The sequence below is a fragment of the Gopherus flavomarginatus genome, chromosome 7 (assembly GCF_025201925.1).
Source record: "Gopherus flavomarginatus isolate rGopFla2 chromosome 7, rGopFla2.mat.asm, whole genome shotgun sequence".
Lineage (NCBI taxonomy): Eukaryota > Metazoa > Chordata > Testudines > Testudinidae > Gopherus > Gopherus flavomarginatus.
The window spans coordinates 36,449,923-36,462,755 of record NC_066623.1 but is presented as its reverse complement, the minus strand read 5'-3'; the positions used below and the strand labels follow the sequence as shown (position 1 = coordinate 36,462,755).

At 48.1% G+C, this 12,833-nt stretch overlaps 1 protein-coding gene across 4 annotated transcripts in view; it reads left to right on the top strand.

Annotated features, from left to right (window-relative positions):
* NRG2 (neuregulin 2) overlaps window positions 1-12,833 on the top strand; it is a 319,504-nt gene that overhangs the window by 297,809 nt on the left and 8,862 nt on the right. For all 4 annotated transcript variants that reach the window (XM_050962620.1, XM_050962619.1, XM_050962617.1 and 1 more), the window contains one exon: window positions 2,546-2,770. In XM_050962620.1, coding sequence (XP_050818577.1) covers window positions 2,546-2,770 — 225 coding nt within the window. The remainder of the gene's footprint in view (window positions 1-2,545; window positions 2,771-12,833) is intronic.

The window sequence follows — 12,833 nt, the reverse complement described above, 5'->3', positions numbered from 1 at the left end:
ACAAAAAGGATATAGGGCCAGATTTTTAAAGGTATTTAGGTGCCTAAAGATGCAAAATGGACTTTTCAAAAGTGCACATTAGGTGCTCTCCAATCTGCATCATTATGCACCTAAATACCTGTAAAAGTCTGGCCATTAGGTGAATAGTTACTTTTGAAGATGGGACATAGGCTCCTAAGATACTTAGTCACTTTTGAAAACCTTACCCTTTATCTCATTTGCATACTGCTATCCTCTTTCCTAAAATACTTTAGGAGGTACTAGAGCTGCAGAATTTGGATTCAGATCCAAGTTTTGACGAACCCAAATTTCAGAGGTATTCAGGGGCCATTTACAAAAGACAGATCTGGATCCAGATTCAGATCTGAGGAACCCTGCAATGTCAAGAGTGTTTGGATTCTGGGGTTTCATTTGGGGCTCTCGTGGTTTCCATTTTTAAATGTCAGGATTCTAACCTATGATCTCAAAACTATGAACTATCGCCTTTTGGTGACCTTGTTATGGCAAATATGTCCTTTCTCCACTAGCCGCAAATGTGCTTTGTATGTCTGCACATGGATAGTTGCTCCTGAAGATGACTGCTGTGAAGCATTTAGAGCTAAACTTTGTACATGGAAAACTATGATGTACCTTCACAACTATGATGTACCTTCACAATCTACACAAACAGGAAGTTGTACCCAGAACAGTTAAATGTATCTGCACATACATTAATCCGTGAAGCACACACACATGTGTATTTTGCACAGGCAGTTGCCTGCGTATTTTATATATACTTATACATATTTTACTAGTGTTTAGAAATATTCTCTTATACTTACCCGTGATGTATAAGAAGAGAGGGCTATAAATATTGTTAAACATTTAGGTCTAGACTTTCAAATCTGGGGTCCGATTTAGCAGGTGCAATTTTGCATCAACAAAGAACTTGTTCATGCAACTTGTTGCAGGCAAAAAAATGTTGGTGCAGATTCTTATGTTTGCACTTTGCACCTATGTAGGTCATTCTGAGGCTGGCTTGAAAATCTGGGTCTCAGTATCTTGTGCAATGTTAGGTCATCAGTGAAATCGCAATAGTTCTTGTTAATAGGACAGAGTCAAGGTGGAAGAAACAGCACATCCATGAAGCTGAGCCTTTCATAATTTTGAAGGGCATTTCCAATTATAAATTAATGTTTTCCATTTTTATAGTGTCCAGGAAAACCCTGGGTTGCATCTTCAAATGCCCTGGAGAAGGGCTAAGAGTAGATGGACCCTTTCTCTTTGTGGGTGCTCTGTTTCTTCCCCTTTGACGGTTCCAGTGAATACTCTGCTTATTCCAGTAACTGAAGTTGGTTCTTTGAAGGTGCGCTCAACATTAAAACACGATAATAAAATGACACTGTGAGGTCCACATTCATGTTCCATCAGTGAATTGCACCAGACGAGATGTGTTCGTCTGCAAGGCAAAAGATGTCAGGTCTGATTCTGATCTCACTTACAGCAATTATCCACCAGTGTTACTTTAGTGTTTGGTAGGTGTTGATGAATCCTTTGCATTCCAAGTGTTCGGAGAAAAAGGACCAGAAGGCAAAATGTTGTTGTCTGTCTTTTAGAAGACATTTTCTTACATCAGATACTCTCACGGTGTGGCTATTCTGTTATTCAGTCTTCAAAACCTGGTGATTTAGACCTAATATTTTTCAGGTATTGTGCATTCATGAGTTGCACACACAAATTGCACAATAGACACGTGCAATCCTGAGTCGTGTGTGCAAAAGTGTATGTGCATGCACAACCCCAATTTACATGGTCTCATTAAGTGTTTTTCATTCACTTCACAATAGTTAGGCCTTCTGACGGGCAGGTACCTGTTGGGTTTACAAAGTGCCTAACTCCCATCAAAAGTCAGTGGGAGTTAGGTGCCTAAATCACTTACGGATTTGTAAATCTCTCAAGGCACCAAAATACTGTCATGAATTGGTGCTTGATATCTAAAACGCTGTCTTTCTGAATAAACTGCACTGAGCAAATGTTTTTGAAGACACACCCAGAGCAGTTCAGTTGAATGTGAAGCTGCCATTTCACTCCTCTTCTTTTCTAACCAGAACACCATTTGAAGTTGTAAATGCAGTTGATGGTTTCAACTGAGAATAGGCCTGGGTTTAACCATAATTAACAAGTTCTTTGGATCAGGACTGTTTTCCTGCTCTGGAATCCCTGTGTACGCCACCTAATTCTCTGCTGGCAAACTTCATTAACTCCAGTTGCCTGATCCGCACATGCCATAAGGCAGTCAGGCATCTGTTTGTCCTCCCCTGTGCCCACAAGCAGTTGCACCCAAATTCACTGTGGACAAAACAAGTGAAGGCTAGGTTTTGAAAACTGGCCCCCCAGTTAAACACATTGCTTTTAGAAAGAGAAGCAAAGTAGATACAGAGTGTGGATTTCTAACTTTCGTTCAGAATGGCTCCGAGCCACAGGCTGCCTGAAGGAACAGGTGTGGTGTAGCAGGGCATGGCAGAAGTTTTCCCTGACTGTTGTTGATCTGTGGTTTGCTTCGCAGGCAGGAAAGCCACACATGGAGCTTGGACCGCACGGAGAGCCTGACTTCTGATTCGCAGTCTGGTATGATGCTCTCTTCAGTGGGAACCAGTAAATGCAACAGCCCTGCCTGTGTCGAGGCCCGCACCCGGCGAGGAGCTGCGTATTGCACTGAGGACTCGAGAAGACCCACGATGCAATACAGGGATTCTGTGGATTCGCTGCGAGACTCGCCACACAGCGAGAGGTCAGCCCTCACTGCTTTGTGCCATCAGCTCTGGGGCTGATGACTCTGTTATCGGTTATTAGGGTTCACTGGTGGAAGAGAAGGACAGTAGAGAGGGGCATCCAGACCAGATCCATGTTGGACATAAGATACTTCACCAGAACAGTACTCCACTTGGGCTGGTGTCCTGTCTTTGAGAATGGCCCATGGCAAACGCTTCAGACACAGATGCAAAACCTCTCGCAATTGACAATTATGCAATAGCCTGCCCCTGGTGGAAATTTCTCCCTACCACCAAGCAGTTCATGTTGCTGTATGGTATTCCCTGAAGCATCAGAGCTTTTCTCTCTTATACATTTTAAGTGTAAATAAGAGCGAACGTTTGACAGCATCAGGGTGACTTCTGGGAACAGGCTGGGGCCTAGATCTTCTCTCAGTCCATGACCAAGGACTCCAAGCTTGCTGACCACCTGTGGCACGGGGAATAGAATTCCTCTCCCAAAAGAGAAGCCCCAATCCTGTGAGCGACAGAAGCTGCTCCAATAGCTTAGTACAAAGAACCTGCAGCCCTGAGCAGCTCTGACACATTCCAGCCAGTAAAGAGCAGCGCTACATGTATGCATCAGCCCCTGCTGTGCATGGCTTAGCGATGGAAAAGTAGCTGATGATCCAGGCAGGGAACTAATATAAGTGAAGATGAAGTAGAGAGAAGGGGTTGAATTCACTGAGGATTGGGTTGTTTTTAATGGTAAGAGGGGACTGCCTGGATTTGAAAGCCTTCACCCTGGTCGGCTCACTACTAGCTGGGCTTGTTACATCAGCTCTCAGCTGGGAAAGGTGATAGATTTCATTTTCCTTTTGGAGGGAGGGATTTCCCCCAGCCCGGCCCCCAAATGCTGCTGCAGCAGTATGACGGGGCTGACCGTGGGAGAATGCTCCCAGGATAGGCACTGCATCAGCCTGTCATGGAGACCTCTCCAGCCCTGTCTTAGGGAGCACCCTGAGGCTGGGAGGAGTGTGTCAGAGGTGGGAGGGAGAAGAGCTGTGGGGATTCTAGCCAGTGCTGCTGCCATACGCAGCCAGGGAGGTCCTGCCTCCATTGCACAGTAGCCCTGAGATCAGCCTGAATAAGGCAGAGCCTCCTCTCCTGGCCCATACCTGTGTATGCTGCACCTCCAGAGAGCCTCAGTTGCACCTTGAATGTGGACAACATGGTGAGGGCTTGTGGGGGTCTCATAAGGCTAGGGGGAGGATCAGGCTGTACCAAATACACCATGTCCAGTGCAGCAGATGAGACGCAGACAGTGCAGAGGGGAAGGCAAGGGGAGCAGAGTACAGCAGTGCCGTATGCAAGTGCCACAAGCCTGGGGGCAAACAAGATGAACTGGACAAGCTGCGGGCAGGATTGATGGCCCCACTGGTGTTGTGGAACCAATGGGAGACAGTCAGGAAAGCTGGCCTATTGACTCTGAAGGCCATGCTCTTCATAGGAGGAGAAAGCCAGACACATGCCTGTGCTAGGGGACAGAGGAGTCACCTTCTAGTGAAATCTAGATGGCAAGAGAAGAAAACGACAACATGGACGCTCTGGGTCCTGATACATGAGAAAGGAAATAACAGTGCCCAACAAGTCTCTGGCCCAGGTCAAAGAAGAGTAAGAGCAAAGACCAGGCCCTTAGCCAAGAGATAGTGGAGACAGGAAAGGTACCGGACCTGGTGCTTAGCATCCTGGTGGTTTGCAATACCAAGATGTCTGAGGTGGATGCAGCCAAACCAGGGGGCATCAATGGAGATTTAACATAAATTCCACTGAAGTGTGCAGTGAAACCTGTTCATAAAGGCCACCAAAGGGAAGCACTGTATTAATGCTGGTTACAATAGGTGGCCACAGAAAGCAGCATGGTTAATATGGAGGAACACTCATGGGGCTAAGACTACCTGGCTGTTAAGACTGGGGAGGGTGGCTAGCTGGGGCCTCTCAGCATAGATCCCACTCACTGTGCCTCTTGTTTGGCAAGGTGGAGAATACAATGAGAGGCACGATCACTTGCACTTGATATTAACCAATTAGGGGTCATAGAGCTGAGCATAGGGGAGAGCAAGTGGGGAAAGGATCTCTCGGGGCTTTAGCTCCTAAGGAAGGGGAGCATGGGAAGCTGGAATCACAGGACATTTTACTGTGACACATCTAATGGTTGGAAACCGAGGCAGTTAGTAGGAAGAGGCCCCACAGAGTGAGGTACCAAGGGAAAGGTGGAAATAAAAAGTACAATGCTGGGTGTTGAGCAGTTCTTCCCACCACGCAGAGTGCACAGGATCACAGACAGACTCCTGTGCTGAAGAAGTGTGTCATTTATTTGCTGCTTCACTGAGTGATCGGTCCATCAAACCAGTGCACAGCATAGGGTTAAATGCAGGCGACCCCCATATTCGGGTGCTCGCCTTAAATACTGTTACAAAGTTATTCATTTTATATTGTATAAACACCTTTCTACCTAGCACGAAGATTAGTTTGCCAACTCGATTGTTACCTGATTGGATTGCTGACCCAGTTGTTTATCTGATCTGATTGCTGGTTCAGCTTTCCACCTGGCTGTTCTCTTTCCTTGCCAGACAAGCAGGCATCTTTTCACGTACATCCCACATATTCCATCCTAAAATATACATCCTACATATTCCATCCTACATTGGGGGACCCGAGAGTAAAAAGCATAAATGCAAGTGTGTGATTTCAAAGGGAAATCCAGAATAAGAAAGCAATCCAGTAACTAAAAGAAGACCTTACAAAGGACTTGAAAATTGAACTTTGCAGGGGCAGGAAGTGAGGTGAGATCTTCTAGAAATCAGATAAGAGAGACGAGAGAGAGAATGAAATTCACAGATTTACAGATTCCAAGACAAGCAGGGCCCATGATGATGATCTAGTCTGAGCTCCTGTATAGCACAGGTCAGAGATTTCATTCCTGCTTCAAGCCCAGAAACCTGGCTGAAGCAGACAGATAGAACTTGATCTAGATATCCCATGTGAGGGAGAATTTACCACATTCCTTGATAAGGGGGAGAGGTTGTGTTTGGATGTATGAAAGAGAGGGAAGGAGTCAATGGAAATAAGATTTCTACAAACATATCTAGGAAAAGAAGAAAGGGAAGAGAAGTGGAGGAGCTCTGTCAAGGGAGGAGGAAAACTCAATCCAGAAGAGTGCTGGTATGGTTATAGGACCAGAGTCGGCTCCAGGCACCAGCCCAGCAAGCAGGTGCTTGGGGCGGCCAACGGAGAGGGGTGGCACATCCAGCTCTTCAGCAGCAATTCGGCGACGGGTCCCTCACTCCCTCTCAGAGCAAAGGACCTGCTGCTGAAGATTGAAGTGGGGGCAGTAGAGCCGCAGATCGTGATGGCAGCTTTTTTTTTTTTTCTTTTTAGCTGCTTGGGGCAGCAAAATCCCTGGAGCCGGCCCTGTATAGCATTGGGGAAAATCTGAGTCATTGTTCTCAGGCTTCATCTGGATTCAGTGCGTGGGTCTCTTTCTTTCTCCTCTATCCCCTCTACTTATCCCAGATGTCCGCACCTTTACGAGGTAACTGACCCAATTCCATTGCCTCTTTCCTGAAGCTCTGATCTCTGTCTCAGAGCTCTCTCCACAATCCCCACCTGCTGTATTTCAGCACGTCTCCCTCCCTTCGGCCCCATCGCTCCTTTCACAATCTCTAGGCTGACCTCGCTGCTGGTCTCAGCCTCCTCGTCCCTTCCACACACACACACACACACACACACACACACCCACACACCCACCCCTGGCTTCTCTCCTTTCAGTTGATTCTATCAACCCTTTCATTTCTCACAACTCCTTTCTTGATTCCTGTGCCTCCCTCTTCTGATGCTCTGTCTGCCCTTTAATCTCTTCCCTCTGCATCTGCTGCTTCTGTGCCTGCAGCCACGCTGCTGAGTGTCCTTGGGCAATGTCCTAGGCCTGCACTGAGCTCCTCCATGTCAGTTCTTTTTAGTGCTTCCAAAGTGTGGCATCTCTTCTCCTCCTCCTGCTCCCTCTGGACATCTCACCCTCCTCTGCCCGCTTCTCTGCCCAGCAGCTTGCCAGTATTTCCCAACCGCCCATAAGAACTCTCCCCTGCCACTGACCCTTCCACCTCTACTCTACCCTTTCCTTCTTCATGGCACTCTGGGCTTCCCAGGCCTGACTGTGACTCTGCCTCCAAACCCTCCGCCCCATTGCTTCCCATCTCTTGTCCTCCTCCCCTGCTCTTTATCTCTAGCTCTATGACTCCTTTCCATCTGCCCACTCGCACCAACTGTCTCCCAGCCTGGAAATAAACTCCTTGAGATGGAATTGTCTCTCTGCCTACCATGTTAGCTCCACCACCCTCCTCCACTGGCTTTCTGGGTTTTACCACCTCTCCCTACCTGCCTGGATTCTGACTTCTGCTCTCCCTCAGACCCTGAAGGCAGAGGATCTTGATCTCTCCTGCTAAGTATCATTAAGGAGCTGGTGAAGGAAATGGAATGTGTGGAGAGACTCTTCCCTGATGTCCTCACGAGTTTTCATCCCACAGAGGAAACTGCAGAACCTATTAGAATTGGACAAAGGGCAAATGTGAAGCAAACCCAGTGACCGCACAGCTGGGTGTTCCAGTGCAGATCCTAGCGAAGGCGAGGAGGTTCAGTATCCAAATGAAACTGCTGGGAAAAGGGAACCTAGCAACTACAGTGGGGGAAATTTTCAGACAACATTCCTTTTTCACTGAAAAATGCAGATGCAGGTTGACCAAAATGTTTTCAAATTCACGGAATTGTTTCAGTCAAACAAAAAAAAAATTCTGAAAAAATCAAAACGTTTCAACTTTCTTTGTGAATTTTACTTCAATTTAATTCACAAAAGAAGTTAAAAAATCTAAGAAAACCCTCAGAAACCAAACAAAACCTTTCATTTGACCCAAAGCTGGATTTTTTTTTTTTAATTTTTTTTTTTTTTTACTTTTTCGGTTTGCTGATTTTTTTCTCCCATTTTTTGGGCTGGCCACTGACCTGAAGAATTGGTTATTTGCCCAGCTGTGCTAGCTACCGGCTACCATGGCACAGATCATTCAGGTGATCAGAGCCCCCCTGTAGAACTATAGATGCTGTGGCCCAAGGCAGCACAGCAGCTGACATTTACCTTGATATCTCTAAAGCTGTTATTACAGCCCCCACACCCTAGAATGTAGAGAGGAATGCCAGCGAGGGCCAAGACTGGCTGGCAGGCTGTAGGCACTACGAGCAAATAAGGCACCCTCAGAACAGGGGAAGCATCAACAGGAGCCAGGCTCCAGGTCTGTGCCACTAAACATTCACTGTAGTCCCTGTGGAATGATCGGGGGCAGGACATGAGCTCCCCCTGAGTCAGTGCTAGATTCTGCACAGGAGCAGCCCAGAAGCAAGGGCTCAGCGGGACTCAGCCCCCATTTCTCCCGGGGGGCTTTTTGGGGGCATACACCAGAGCTGTGGCTTCACCAACCTGCGGGAGAGCACAATATGCACTCTCCTCTGTGTTCAGCTAACAGGTGTGGTGGTGGCCATGGAGGGGGACAGAACCATGCCCCTCCACCGTGCCCACTTGTGGGCAGCTAGCACCCACCTGGGCGCTCGCAGGGAGTGAGATGGTCCCCATTGCTAGGTGAGGAGGGCATCACCTTTCATCCTCCTCAGCCCCATCCCAACAGGGTTTGGTCATCATCTGTGCAGCCAGCCCCAAGCTTGGAGGGCTAATAAGCAGCAGAGGAGCTCTCCAAGCAGCACGAGTGATGTGGCAGGCTGGAAGAGCCAGGCAGCTCTAAATTCGATGAGATTTAGGATAGCTGAATGCGAGGTGAGGCACCGAGGGAGATCCTATAATCAGCCCAAATAGAAACAGGAGGCTGCTGCTTAGAAAGCAGCCGTGCGGTCAGAGAGCCCCGCAGGTTAGAGTGGAGGTTATTGGAGATGAGCTCACGCTCTAATGCTCTTGCTAACAGAGCAAATGAAATCCTGAGTGCGTGTCTATAAATAGAGGGATCTCTCCTAAGCCAGGTAATAAGAGTGTTTTATACAGCCATGGTGTGAGTGTGCTGAGGATATCGAGTGCACTTTGGGACCCTGTGTTAGAGAAAAGCCATTGCAGAGCTAGAGGGAGGGCAGAGAAAGGCACTCGAAGGTTTGACAGAGGACGAAAGCCTGGGATGGTGCTGGTGGAAGGGCAGATACCAGGAACGTTGCACAAAACATATGTGTTGGTAAAGCAGGAAAGTGATTGCCCTGGCACAGCGGAAGGGGGGGAGCCAGAGGACAGGTCTGGAACTAAGGGCCTGATCCAAAGCCCATCAGTTTCGATGGAGAAGGCCCCAAAGTGGATCATGTGAATATAAAGGGCCAGGCTGTGGCTGTACAGGGAGCATAGATAGTGGAGGCGACCTGTCCTGGTGCGAGCTCTCTGAGACATTGCCTCCTACAGCACAGGGAGGGGGCAGCTCTGCACCCTTTGAAGCAGGGAGACATCAGTGTGTCTGGGCACTAGGTGTGCCAGAGAGGCTGATTCTTCTGGCAGCACTAGATTGGCATAGTCCAGGGTTATGGACTGTGATTGTCCCTGGGCAAGGGCACAGGTGTCAGGGAGGGCATGCTGCCCTTTCCTCTTCTCTGTGCACTCATCCAGGAGGGTGATCGGGCAATGGATGTAACTGCTTAATGAGGCAAATACATGGGGTGAAATGCTAGACATTAGCATTGTATGTCTCTAGGGGTCTTTTCCAAGCCAGCCGTCCAGGGCTTTCTCGTCTAAGAGCAGGAGTGCAGGAAAAACCCAGGGAGAAGAGAGAGGCTCCTGGTGGGGTCCCATCTCCTCTGTACCAGTTTGTTACTCTGTGAACTAGTGTCCCTCCTCTCTGTGATGTCTGGCTTATGCTCCAACCCCCCTGCTTCACTGTACCTCCAGTGAGCTCCGTGGTGTCACACTGGTGAAAGGGTTGCAGGACAGACCCAGCATGCACCTCTTTTGTGCATGTCATTTAAAGGAGCTGTGTGAGCATCAAAAAGCTACAACCCTATGCACCTCAGGAGAACTTACTGTCTTTGAGTTGTGCTATAAACAAGCAAACAAACACTGCTCTATTCTGTGTCACCCAAACTTACAGTCATCCCGGGCCATTTACGGTACCAGCTCTGTGTCACCCAAATTTACAGTCAGCCTGGGCCATTTACATATCAACTCTGTGTCACCTGAATGTAGTCATCCTGGGCCATTTACATACCAACTCTGCATCACCTGAATGTACAGTCATCCTGTGCCATTTACATACCAACTCTGCGTCACCTGAATGTACAGTCATCCTGTGCCATTTACATACCAACTCTGTGTCACCTGAATGTACAGTCATCCTGGGCCATTTACATACCAACTCTGTGTCACCCAAATTTACAGTCATCCTGGGCCATTTACTTACCAACTCTGTGTCACCTGAATGTACGGTCATCCTGGGCCATTTACATACCAATTCTGGGTCACCCAAATGTACATTCATCCTGGGCCATTTACATACCAACTCTGTGTCACCTGAATGTACAGTCATCTTGGGACATTTACATACAACTCTGTGTCACCTGAATGTATAGTCATCCTGGGCCATTTATGCACCAGCTCTGTGTCACCAAAATGTACCATCATATTAGGGCCATTTACTTACCACTTTTATATTCTGTCTATAAAATGGCCCTTTCCATATAGCTCAAAGGCCAAGCACAAAATCTAATATAACTTCCCAAATCAGCCACTGCTTGGAGGGAGATCAAAGAATAATCCCCGCCCACCCACCTCATCCTCTCCTAGCCAGCTCCTCAAGCCACTGTTCTGAGGACCTTGCAATGCACCCAGGATGTTCACAAATGTTGAGCTTGATCGTCCAAGGTGCTGAGTACCCCCCATTGCATTGCATCGTGTTGTGTTGGTAACAGAGGCACTCTTCTCTTTGGCTTTTGAATGGTCCAGCCCTTCAGCATGGGTTAGAAGCTGCAGTTTTGCTGGAGGAGGTATCTTTTGGAGGAGCCTTAAAAGTAACATTCTAATTGCTTCTGGTCCTAAATTTCCCATGGCGCTTTTTGCAAGAGGAGGGTTTTGCGCTCTAGTGTTGTGGGCAAATTTCACCTTTGTTAATTAAATTTACCTATCTAAATTCTCACTGTTGCTTCAACTGGATGTTATCCTTTGCTTCCTAAACTGTCGTGCAGTGTGTCTGGCATTGCGAGATGGATGGTGCATCTTACCTTGGAGGTGGCTAGATTTCATTGGTGGATGTCATAACCCCTGTGTTAGCTTCACCCCAGTACAGACACTCAGAGCATCCAGTTTTCACATGCAGGTAACTCAAGCTGCTGCACAAGATGCTGGCATAAGACCATAGGGCTCACTGTACCAGATGGGACCAACAGCACAATGGGTCTATTGTCCTGTGAGCAACAGTGGCCAGCACCAGGTAATACAGAGGAAGGTGTAAACCCCCATTCTGAACAAATATGCACTCACATGCCCATTGGGCTAATGCGTGACTTCAGGTGTCCAAATGGAGGGCTTGTATGGCCTGTAATAGGGTAACCACTTTTGGAAATAGGCCTTACAGTCTGTAAAATGACTTGGGACTTGGTTCTTCTCGGCGAAATTTAAAGCATGAGGGTGCGAGTCTGTCAGTTACTGTGTGAGGGGTGTGGGTGCATCAGTTACCATGTGAGGGTGCGGGTGTGTCAGTTACTGTGTGAGGGCGTGGGTGTGTCAGTTACTCTGTGGGTGTGGGTGCATCAGTTATCATGTGAGGGCACAAGTGTGTCAGTTACTCTGTGAGGGCGCGGGTGTATCAGTTACAGTGTGAGGAGTGTGTGTGCATCAGTTACTATGTGAGGATGCGGGTGTGTCAGTTACTGTGGATGTGGGTGCATCAGTTATCATGTGAGGGCGCAAGTGTGTCAGTTACAGTGTGAGGAGTGTGTCTGCATCAGTTACCATGTGAGGGCGTGCGTGTGTCAGTTACTCTGTGTGTGTGGGTGCATCAGTTACCATGTGAGGGCGCAGGTGTGTCAGTTACTGTGTGAGTGTGGGTGCATCAGTTATCATGTGAGGGCACGGGTGTGTCAGTTACTGTGTGAGGGTGCAGGTGTGTCAGTTACAGTGTGAGGGGTGTGGGTGCATCAGTTACTGTGTGAGGATGTGGGTGCATCAGATACCCTGTGAGGGCGCAGGTGTGTCCGTTACTGTGTGAGAGGCATGGGTGCATCAGTTACTGTGTGAGGATGTGGGTGCATCAGATACCCTGTGAGGGTGCAGTTGTGTCAGTTATTATGTGAGGGGCATGGGTGCATCAGTTACTATGTGTGGACGTGGGTGCATCAGTTACCCTGTGAGGGCGCGGGTGTGTCAGTTACTGTGTGAAGTCTCAGGTGTGTCAGTTACCATGTGTGGGGTATGGGTGTGTCAATTACTATGCAAGGGTGTGGTTGTGTTAGCTATTTGACTCTGGTAGTTTGGACCTCAGGGTCAGGTATTCAAATGAGAAGAATAATACCTGGAAAGCTCTTGTCAATCAGGATCCTAATGTAGTTGTTTCTCTTTTCAGGTATGTGTCTGCTCTGACAACACCAGCACGTCTGTCTCCTGTTGACTTCCATTACTCACTCGCTGCACAGGTACCTACCTTCGAGATCACCTCCCCCAATTCTGCTCACGCGGTGTCCCTTCCACCTGCGGCACCCGTTAGCTTCCGAGTGGAAGAGCAGCAGCCTTTACTGCGACGCTATCAGGTGCCCTTCCAGGATATGCAGAGATATGACAGTTACTACCAAAGGAAGAGCTACTTGAATGAGAGCATGGGGAGCCTGCCTTCGAGCCCCTTCTGCATCACGGAGGATGATGAGTATGAAACAACACAAGAGTACATCCCAGCACTAGAACAACCAAAGAAAACAGCTAGCAACAACAGGCGGTGGAAAAGATCTAAACTCAACGGGCAGGTCTCACACAGAGCCCGGACGGTCAGAGACTCCTTCTCAGGAAGCAGTGCTTCATATAGTGAGTCG